Source organism: Botryllus schlosseri, chromosome 3, assembly GCF_051294905.1.
Source record: "Botryllus schlosseri isolate E-star chromosome 3, Bs_hap1, whole genome shotgun sequence".
NCBI lineage: Eukaryota > Metazoa > Chordata > Ascidiacea > Stolidobranchia > Styelidae > Botryllus > Botryllus schlosseri.
This window is the reverse complement of record NC_137238.1, coordinates 3,479,770-3,491,175: the sequence shown is the minus strand read 5'-3', so window position 1 is coordinate 3,491,175 and position 11,406 is coordinate 3,479,770. Positions and strand designations below refer to the sequence as shown.

The following is an 11,406-nucleotide window of genomic DNA, read 5'->3' as shown; positions in this document are numbered from 1 at the left end:
TAACAAATCAGTCCTGAAAATCAATGACATGTTCCTACTTCATTGCGTTCTGATATATCCGAAGTTGTGAGAAGCAGTGTACTCGTACTGCACCAATATTGTCGCAGCAAATATGTTCTGTAATATATAACAGGAGGCCTACGCAGGCTATCGGGCGTAGGCTAGGTATCATGAGACGATATCACTCACCCGGTATCTTTCCTTTCGCAAATATTAGCAAGTCAATAACACCGAGCCAATTAAGTTTATTGTGAAGCACTTGGTAAATAATCGTGTTGTTCTCTTTACTGATACACATGGTATCGTATTTACTACCAATGGAATGGAACTATTTTGTTTGCTTCACTATATAGTGATATTTGTTGTTGGCTCGGGACATTTTCTCCAGTGCTGACTGTTATCTCTTGATGATCCCACTTTGGATGTCCTAATTTTAGACTTCACACTCCTTATATCGTTTTGACGATAACTATTACTTGAATTGTTGCTTTTTAACAATTTTAATATTCTTTATTGAAATCTAATAGCCACCTCGATTTAATACTCATCTGTGGAGCGGAAAAATACAGTTTAACGATACCCTAATGAAATACTATTGGATGCTTGCTAGCGACTCAGCAGACCTCAGCTGATTATTACTCAGTCAACATGTTAGTGGGCCCCGATCGCAAAGTAGGCTAAAGGCGCACATTACGTTTTTGGAACATGTGTATTAGCCTATTCACGATCACACATGATGGGGCTCTGTTCGAAAACGCCTGTTCCTTAAACCAGTGGTTCTCAACCGCCGGTCCGCGGACCGGTGCCGGTCCGCGACGACATTCCGGCCGGTCCGCCAGGTATATTACAATTTTATACCTTAATTTCAAGATGCAATATTGAAGGCTCGTCCATTGATAAAATAAATAAAACATCAAATTTTAAAATAATTCAGAACTTCATGAGGTAACACTAGGACTGGAAACATGTTCAATTTGACTTAAAGTTCAAGATATGTCATTTGACGACATGTGAGCGAGAAGTACAGAGCAGATACGAGCTGACTCGCCGCTAAACAGCGCAGTCTGCGCGATCACCCGTTTTCGATTCATTCATTTTATGCAGGACCGTAACTGGGGCACCTGTAGCGTACCGCTCCATGATTAACCTATAATTACCCTCGCTGATGACTGATTATGTTACTGCTACGTCTTGTTGTGTTGCACTCTTTCTACCCAGTCGCTTTTAGTCACCGTCTTCGGCAGTCGCTTTTAGTCACCGTGCGAGGCAGTCGTCTTTTAGTCTCCGTCGGACGAGCATCGTCATGTTTTAGTTGTTTTATTAAAAGAGCAATGTTGACTTGTCTACTTTGACATACCGAGCCGCGGACCAAGAAGAACGCGCGCCCACGACAGAGCACGCTATACACCCAAACCCAATTGGAGAGGGGCCGATTGAAAAGAGCGCAAAATTATTTTCCAGATGAATATAAATCATAGTGCATTTTTCTGAAACTTTTTCCAACATTTTTCAATTTCTTTTCGCCCTTTGCGCGATTTAGTATCACTGAATGTCTTGCTTATATTAGGTGCCCTTCTCCGAGAAATACGCACGGTGTATAGAAATAGGCATTTCGGCGTCAGCCATTACCATGCCACGAAACCCATAATGAAGTTTAGGCTAACATGGGACTCCGAATAGTCCGAAAGGTGTGCCAAAAATTCGGCAGCGAGAAAACCGATTCAGTCATGAAGTATCAATGATTTTCGCTATTGGCGCGATTAAGCTGGATAAACTCTCTGCTTACACTGAGTAGAATGAATGTGCTCACAAGTAGGTACAGGTGAAAACATCCACCTAACTGTAGGTGTAGGGTCTGGGGGCGAAGCCCCGGAAGTCGGGATTATCGCCCTGTGGGGCACAAGACGGCAGAGCTGGATGCCCTGACTGGTGACCAAATGCCCAAAGTCCATGAGTGGACGGCCCAGAACAACCTTTGCATAAACGCCTCGAAATCGCAATTGCTGACAGTCAATTCAAAAAATAACCTAACCGTTAATATCGCTGGTCAGCCCGTTTCCAACACAGATAATGCCAAATATCTCGGAGTTTTACTGGACTCGAACATGTCCTGGAAGAGTCATATTCAGTCCCTAGAAACTAAATTATCACCGAAGTGCGGCCTGTTCTACAGCCTTGGGCGCTTCATGCCAGCATGAGTTCTCCTGATACTCTTTAAATCCTTAATCCAATCGAAGTTACATTATGGCATCCTCTGTTGGGGGGCTGCCAGTAAAACTGCACTCAAGCCACTGCAGAAACTACAGCATAAAGTGCTCCGAATCATAGCTAGGGCCCCAAAGGGGCCTGGCTGCCCATCCAATAAGTCGCCGCTGAAGAGATTCGGCGTCCTAAACATAGAAGATATGCGGAAACTAGAAATCGCCAAGTTTATGTATCAGTTTCACTGCGGTCGTTGCCCCGAATATTTCAATGACTTCTTTACCTCTGAATCAAAAGCGCACAAGTACAACACACGCGCGTCCACGTCGTCCAAATATCATATGATCGACCGAAAAGATCATCGCTCCATCAAATATGCCGGACCTGATGTGTGGAACAGTATCCCGCCGGCCATCCGACAGTCGACGAGCATGTCCACATTCAAGTCGAAATACAAGCAATTACTACTAAATAAATACAGTCCATCCTCAAGATTACCGGACCACGACTGACCTATCGATCTCGCTTCCCATGACATGCCGCCCTATTTCTTGTCGCTTTCTTTTTCTATACTGTATTCTTTACTTTCATTCAGTGTGCATGCCTCCTCTTTACTACGCCTAGGCCAAGGTGGGTGTCCGATTCCATTGACAAATCCAAGTCGCTTCGACATCTTCCTGTCTATTCATTGTATCGCATTTTTTGTGGTGTATTGAACTGATAAAATTGCTAATAAACCAATGATGATGATGAAGATCAACGTCATTGGGGGCGGGCTAGCGAAGTGCTTTTGCGGCCCGGATTTGCGGATGGCCGGTATAGTTTGCTGCAAGGTGTTTTCTTGCGGAAGCATTGTATTCGTAGTTGCCTGAATAGCCTATGCGTCTGGTGGCAGTGGGCAATGAGCAAGGTAGCACTACAAGGTGCTTGGTTCGAGTTGGCGAGGTCGGTTAAACCCACGGCCTTCGGTGCGAAATACTGTAAACGACTCTCGGCAGTAGCACGTTCATCTGGATAAGGCAATTTTACCTCGACTCTACAGACTTACCATCATAAAATCACATGGATGCCATCATGAAGATAATCAATCACGATCAAAACCCTCTAAATGTCACTCTCTAGCACCACATAATTGCAAAAAACGGTGGCATTCTGGCTTCATTTCAATTTTCAAAATTCACCGGTCCGCCAGACATTTTTTTGAAATTTTACCGGTCCGCGAGGTGAAAAAGGTTAAGAACCACTGCCTTAAACGATCCTTTAATATATTTTAATTCCATAACCCGTACATATCTCTAACCCGTAGTACAGCCTATATCAGGGCTGGCCAACCTTTTAAGCCAACGGTCCACATTCGATTGACGAAGTATTGCGCGGGCCACTAGCCGCGCTAAGCGCGAAAATTTTTTGAAGTTCATAAGTCAATAATATTGTCATTTGACTATATTGCGGGGCCTGTTGTATATCGCTGGGCTAATTTAGCGAGGACTGGTCTATTCGGCGTTTAGACATATCGATATCGAAAGTTGCGACCAACATGCGTCAATCATTTCGTGCCTAGGTTTCATTTTCGACGGTCTTACTGCGAGCGCAAACGCAATGTCGCATATGTTGAACGACACTTTGTCTCGTAATCGCGAATATAGTTGGACTCAATCTGATACATTAGGTGTTCTTCCATTTTCACAAAAGGGCAACAATAATAAAAACAAGAAATCGAGTGACAACATGTTGCGCCAAAATTTTTACCTTTGATAAATCTACCGCAAATTATTCTGCTTCATTGTAGTGTACGAAGATATACCAAGTGATTTGTGGTACAGAACTTCAGAATAACGCGAAACAATAACTTCATATTGTTAATTTATTCGCTAAAAGCTTTTCGACTAACTCTCATCAGTAGCGAACGTTAGTGATGGGGTGAATCAAATTCGAAATGTAAGAACTATTTTGTCTGTATGACGTAATAATAACAAAAACAAACAACTAGTAGACGGGCTAGATACGGTAGTAACGGTACAAAACAAACGTTACGAGTACATATTCGGTTATAAATAACCGAAAACACAACACATAACATTAATGAAATATTCCAAGAGTGTAGAGGCGTTCCTTCTGGCGACAGAGAATCGGCTTTCGTAGCTTTATGATCGTAGATTCCAGGACCTTTAAATGAAAAAGAGAACGGCCACGAGCAAGTATAGAAAATTGACTGTCGTTGTAATGATCAGCACAATCTGGATGGGATAAGAGATGCTGTCCAATAGCCGAATTACAAGCAGTAACTTGATCATAATCACGCAGTGTGTCAACAGACTGCGATGAAGGAGTTGGAGAAACATTATTTATTCTAATTTGCCGTGGGACATGCTGGCGAATTCTTTGCTGCAAGCGCTGAGACGTGCGACCTACATACCGACTGTCACATCGGCACGTGTATTCATATATTATATTGCTTTGATTTGTCGCAGGTAGCACATCCTTTTGTGTTGCAGGCATCAGAGATTTCGTCGTGAAGATTATCTGAGGTTCTACTTGTGAAAAACAATGGCTCACTGACGATTTAATTTGTTTTTCAAACCTGTTGGACACTTTCCCAATCCAAGGAAGATGCAAATAAACAGGACATTTTCTAGGTCCGAACGGTTTAACTTTTCTGAAATCTTTGAGTTTACGATCTATGGTCATTTTAATGATATGATCAGGATAACCATTTGACTGAAAGATTGACCGAATGTTCTCCAATTCAGAATCAAGTTTGACTTTACTACATATCATCAGAGCCCTGTGTACCAGAGTTCTTATCAAATTTACTTTACGTTTTACTGGACAGAAAGAATCCCACGAAATGTATTGCCCACTGAATGTAGGCTTACGGTAAACTGATGTAACAAAATTAGCACCCGTCTTTTCCACTAAAACATCAAGGAATGCTAATGAATTATTAACCTCTTTTTCCATGGTGAATTTCAGTGATGGGTGAAGACCATTCAATTTGCTCAGAAACAAATCACACTGGGATTCATTTTCAAATATGGCGAAGGTGTCATCAACATATCTTTGATACATTAATGGTCGATCAATATCTTCGAATAACCGTTTTTCGTAATACCCCACAAAAATGTTAGCCAGAATGGGACCAAGCGGCGATCCCATTGCAACACCGTCGATTTGTGTATATATGGTGTTATTGAAACTAAATTCGACATCACAAGTGATCAATCGCATTAATTTAACAAAAGAAGACCTTGAGAATGGAGGAGATGGAAGGACACCACCATAGAGTTCATTGGCACAAATCTCTATAGTCTCTTGAACTGGCACGTTCGTGAATAAACTAGATATATCAAACGAACACATAGAGATTTCGGACTCATCGAGATCAACATTACGAATGGTATCAGCAAATGTGAACGAGTCACGAATGCAGTTACCACCATAGAGCAAACTCACCGGCTCAAGATATCTCGCAATCCACTTCGCGACTTTGTGATACGCTGATCCAACCATCGATAGTATCGGACGTAAGGGTACATTCGATTTATGGGTCTTCGGAAGACCATACATACGTGGTCGAATGGAGCCAGTGGGTCTGATATCGTCGTATTCAGCAGAAGAGATTTTTCCCGCCTTCTTGAGGGTCAATAGTAGACGCTGAATACGAGCTTCTATCTTGGAGGTGTTGTCATTGTCACACGCAGGGCCAAGGATTTCAAATTTAGACTTGTCGCCGAGAATTAAATCCATTTTAGAAATGTAGTCACACTTATTCAAAATGACTACACCAGATCCTTTATCAGGTTTGGTTATGTGAATTGACTTATTGGATTTCAGGGATCTGATGCTCCTGTAGCAATCGGACGTCATCGTGAAATCACTTCTGTCGATTGGAGTTCCACAAAAACCATGCGCTAAGCTACTTAGTTTGGCTTTAAGGGCCACAATTTTCTCACTGTGTTCCTTTGCTCTGCTTTCATCATCAAATTTCTGGTGATGATGTGACAATTGTCCAAGTAATACCTCAAATTCAGCAAAGACTTCCTCACGCTTGATTTCTGTCGGTGGCACAGAAAAATCAAGACCAAGAGATAGTACCAACTCTTCTGTGCCACTCAGCTCATAGTCCGATAAGTTGGTAATAACCTTACTACCAGCAACTGCCTTGGTACCGTATCGTGTCTTGAGAAGCAAGCTGATGTTACGCTCATTCTGCCGTACCTTCTCATCCTCTTTACGTGCATCAATTTTGGCCATATAACGACAAAACCGTATCAGGTCAAAATAAGATAAAAACTGCACTGCCTGCTGCTTAAGCTTGGCACAACGTTGCGTTACGGTACTCATCTCTTTTATGCTGTTCTCGATCTCATCATGTAAAAATGCACTCTCAATCCTGGAGTTGATGCGAGCACGCGATTTCTCTATCCTCGTCTTCAGAAACTTTGGTACAACTCTTTTCTTTATACAAGCCTTAAGAAAGGCTACATGATACCGCAGATTTCGAATTTTCCCCCGAGTTCTGACCAACTTATTAAGGATCTCCAATTGTTGGTCACTGTACCTTTTGCGAAAGTATTTGAACAAGTGATTTGTGGTACAGAACTTCAGAATAACGCGAAACAATAACTTCATATTGTTAATTTATTCGCTAAAAGCTTTTCGACTAACTCTCAACAGTAGCGAACGTTAGTGATGGGGTGAATCAAATTCGAAATGTAAGAACTATTTTGTCTGTATGACGTAATAATAACAAAAACAAACAACTAGTAGACGGGCTAGATACGGTAGTAACGGTACAAAACAAACGTTACGAGTACATATTCGGTTATAAATAACCGAAAACACAACACATAACATTAATGAAATATTCCAAGAGTGTAGAGGCGTTCCTTCTGGCGACAGAGAATCGGCTTTCGTAGCTTTATGATCGTAGATTCCAGGACCTTTAAATGAAAAAGAGAACGGCCACGAGCAAGTATAGAAAATTGACTGTCGTTGTAATGATCAGCACAATCTGGATGGGATAAGAGATGCTGTCCAATAGCCGAATTACAAGCAGTAACTTGATCATAATCACGCAGTGTGTCAACAGACTGCGATGAAGGAGTTGGAGAAACATTATTTATTCTAATTTGCCGTGGGACATGCTGGCGAATTCTTTGCTGCAAGCGCTGAGACGTGCGACCTACATACCGACTGTCACATCGGCACGTGTATTCATATATTATATTGCTTTGATTTGTCGCAGGTAGCACATCCTTTTGTGTTGCAGGCATCAGAGATTTCGTCGTGAAGATTATCTGAGGTTCTACTTGTGAAAAACAATGGCTCACTGACGATTTAATTTGTTTTTCAAACCTGTTGGACACTTTCCCAATCCAAGGAAGATGCAAATAAACAGGACATTTTCTAGGTCCGAACGGTTTAACTTTTCTGAAATCTTTGAGTTTACGATCTATGGTCATTTTAATGATATGATCAGGATAACCATTTGACTGAAAGATTGACCGAATGTTCTCCAATTCAGAATCAAGTTTGACTTTACTACATATCATCAGAGCCCTGTGTACCAGAGTTCTTATCAAATTTACTTTACGTTTTACTGGACAGAAAGAATCCCACGAAATGTATTGCCCACTGAATGTAGGCTTACGGTAAACTGATGTAACAAAATTAGCACCCGTCTTTTCCACTAAAACATCAAGGAATGCTAATGAATTATTAACCTCTTTTTCCATGGTGAATTTCAGTGATGGGTGAAGACCATTCAATTTGCTCAGAAACAAATCACACTGGGATTCATTTTCAAATATGGCGAAGGTGTCATCAACATATCTTTGATACATTAATGGTCGATCAATATCTTCGAATAACCGTTTTTCGTAATACCCCACAAAAATGTTAGCCAGAATGGGACCAAGCGGCGATCCCATTGCAACACCGTCGATTTGTGTATATATGGTGTTATTGAAACTAAATTCGACATCACAAGTGATCAATCGCATTAATTTAACAAAAGAAGACCTTGAGAATGGAGGAGATGGAAGGACACCACCATAGAGTTCATTGGCACAAATCTCTATAGTCTCTTGAACTGGCACGTTCGTGAATAAACTAGATATATCAAACGAACACATAGAGATTTCGGACTCATCGAGATCAACATTACGAATGGTATCAGCAAATGTGAACGAGTCACGAATGCAGTTACCACCATAGAGCAAACTCACCGGCTCAAGATATCTCGCAATCCACTTCGCGACTTTGTGATACGCTGATCCAACCATCGATAGTATCGGACGTAAGGGTACATTCGATTTATGGGTCTTCGGAAGACCATACATACGTGGTCGAATGGAGCCAGTGGGTCTGATATCGTCGTATTCAGCAGAAGAGATTTTTCCCGCCTTCTTGAGGGTCAATAGTAGACGCTGAATACGAGCTTCTATCTTGGAGGTGTTGTCATTGTCACACGCAGGGCCAAGGATTTCAAATTTAGACTTGTCGCCGAGAATTAAATCCATTTTAGAAATGTAGTCACACTTATTCAAAATGACTACACCAGATCCTTTATCAGGTTTGGTTATGTGAATTGACTTATTGGATTTCAGGGATCTGATGCTCCTGTAGCAATCGGACGTCATCGTGAAATCACTTCTGTCGATTGGAGTTCCACAAAAACCATGCGCTAAGCTACTTAGTTTGGCTTTAAGGGCCACAATTTTCTCACTGTGTTCCTTTGCTCTGCTTTCATCATCAAATTTCTGGTGATGATGTGACAATTGTCCAAGTAATACCTCAAATTCAGCAAAGACTTCCTCACGCTTGATTTCTGTCGGTGGCACAGAAAAATCAAGACCAAGAGATAGTACCAACTCTTCTGTGCCACTCAGCTCATAGTCCGATAAGTTGGTAATAACCTTACTACCAGCAACTGCCTTGGTACCGTATCGTGTCTTGAGAAGCAAGCTGATGTTACGCTCATTCTGCCGTACCTTCTCATCCTCTTTACGTGCATCAATTTTGGCCATATAACGACAAAACCGTATCAGGTCAAAATAAGATAAAAACTGCACTGCCTGCTGCTTAAGCTTGGCACAACGTTGCGTTACGGTACTCATCTCTTTTATGCTGTTCTCGATCTCATCATGTAAAAATGCACTCTCAATCCTGGAGTTGATGCGAGCACGCGATTTCTCTATCCTCGTCTTCAGAAACTTTGGTACAACTCTTTTCTTTATACAAGCCTTAAGAAAGGCTACATGATACCGCAGATTTCGAATTTTCCCCCGAGTTCTGACCAACTTATTAAGGATCTCCAATTGTTGGTCACTGTACCTTTTGCGAAAGTATTTGAACAAGTGATTTGTGGTACAGAACTTCAGAATAACGCGAAACAATAACTTCATATTGTTAATTTATTCGCTAAAAGCTTTTCGACTAACTCTCATCAGTAGCGAACGTTAGTGATGGGGTGAATCAAATTCGAAATGTAAGAACTATTTTGTCTGTATGACGTAATAATAACAAAAACAAACAACTAGTAGACGGGCTAGATACGGTAGTAACGGTACAAAACAAACGTTACGAGTACATATTCGGTTATAAATAACCGAAAACACAACACATAACATTAATGAAATATTCCAAGAGTGTAGAGGCGTTCCTTCTGGCGACAGAGAATCGGCTTTCGTAGCTTTATGATCGTAGATTCCAGGACCTTTAAATGAAAAAGAGAACGGCCACGAGCAAGTATAGAAAATTGACTGTCGTTGTAATGATCAGCACAATCTGGATGGGATAAGAGATGCTGTCCAATAGCCGAATTACAAGCAGTAACTTGATCATAATCACGCAGTGTGTCAACAGACTGCGATGAAGGAGTTGGAGAAACATTATTTATTCTAATTTGCCGTGGGACATGCTGGCGAATTCTTTGCTGCAAGCGCTGAGACGTGCGACCTACATACCGACTGTCACATCGGCACGTGTATTCATATATTATATTGCTTTGATTTGTCGCAGGTAGCACATCCTTTTGTGTTGCAGGCATCAGAGATTTCGTCGTGAAGATTATCTGAGGTTCTACTTGTGAAAAACAATGGCTCACTGACGATTTAATTTGTTTTTCAAACCTGTTGGACACTTTCCCAATCCAAGGAAGATGCAAATAAACAGGACCGTTAAACCGTTCGGACCTAGAAAATGTCCTGTTTATTTGCATCTTCCTTGGATTGGGAAAGTGTCCAACAGGTTTGAAAAACAAATTAAATCGTCAGTGAGCCATTGTTTTTCACAAGTAGAACCTCAGATAATCTTCACGACGAAATCTCTGATGCCTGCAACACAAAAGGATGTGCTACCTGCGACAAATCAAAGCAATATAATATATGAATACACGTGCCGATGTGACAGTCGGTATGTAGGTCGCACGTCTCAGCGCTTGCAGCAAAGAATTCGCCAGCATGTCCCACGGCAAATTAGAATAAATAATGTTTCTCCAACTCCTTCATCGCAGTCTGTTGACACACTGCGTGATTATGATCAAGTTACTGCTTGTAATTCGGCTATTGGACAGCATCTCTTATCCCATCCAGATTGTGCTGATCATTACAACGACAGTCAATTTTCTATACTTGCTCGTGGCCGTTCTCTTTTTCATTTAAAGGTCCTGGAATCTACGATCATAAAGCTACGAAAGCCGATTCTCTGTCGCCAGAAGGAACGCCTCTACACTCTTGGAATATTTCATTAATGTTATGTGTTGTGTTTTCGGTTATTTATAACCGAATATGTACTCGTAACGTTTGTTTTGTACCGTTACTACCGTATCTAGCCCGTCTACTAGTTGTTTGTTTTTGTTATTATTACGTCATACAGACAAAATAGTTCTTACATTTCGAATTTGATTCACCCCATCACTAACGTTCGCTACTGATGAGAGTTAGTCGAAAAGCTTTTAGCGAATAAATTAACAATATGAAGTTATTGTTTCGCGTTATTCTGAAGATATACCAATATGTGAATGGCTAATGGAACTGTCAATGCGTCGGAACCGATATTTTAGTCATCACATCTCAAGTGTTGCGGCCAGACTAATCAAATTTCCGGTTGGCCTTGCAAGTTCACAATCTGTGCAATCCATTTTTGATGATATTAGAAATTTCGGAAATGACCTCGCGGGCCACTCAAAACCTTCTCGCG

General features: G+C 41.3%; 1 protein-coding gene across 3 annotated transcripts; it reads right to left on the bottom strand.

Annotated features, from left to right (window-relative positions):
• Window positions 1–4,048: 4,048 nt before the first annotated feature.
• LOC145435589 (uncharacterized) lies at window positions 4,049–11,199 on the bottom strand. Of its 3 annotated transcripts, XM_080312872.1 has the most exons (3): window positions 8,433–8,561; window positions 5,656–7,145; window positions 4,049–4,368 (listed from the first exon to the last, which is right to left on the bottom strand). In XM_080312872.1, the coding sequence occupies exons 2-3, from the start codon at window positions 6,832–6,834 to the stop codon at window positions 4,282–4,284; spliced, it is 1,266 nt and encodes a 421-aa protein (XP_080168998.1). In that variant the 5' UTR covers window positions 6,835–7,145; window positions 8,433–8,561; the 3' UTR covers window positions 4,049–4,281. The 3 variants fall into 3 exon arrangements, with proteins under 3 accessions (XP_080168998.1, XP_080168997.1, XP_080168999.1); XM_080312871.1 differs by having other exon boundaries at window positions 4,049–7,145; XM_080312873.1 differs by lacking the exon at window positions 4,049–4,368 and having other exon boundaries at window positions 6,952–7,145; window positions 8,433–11,199.
• Window positions 11,200–11,406: the final 207 nt, after the last annotated feature.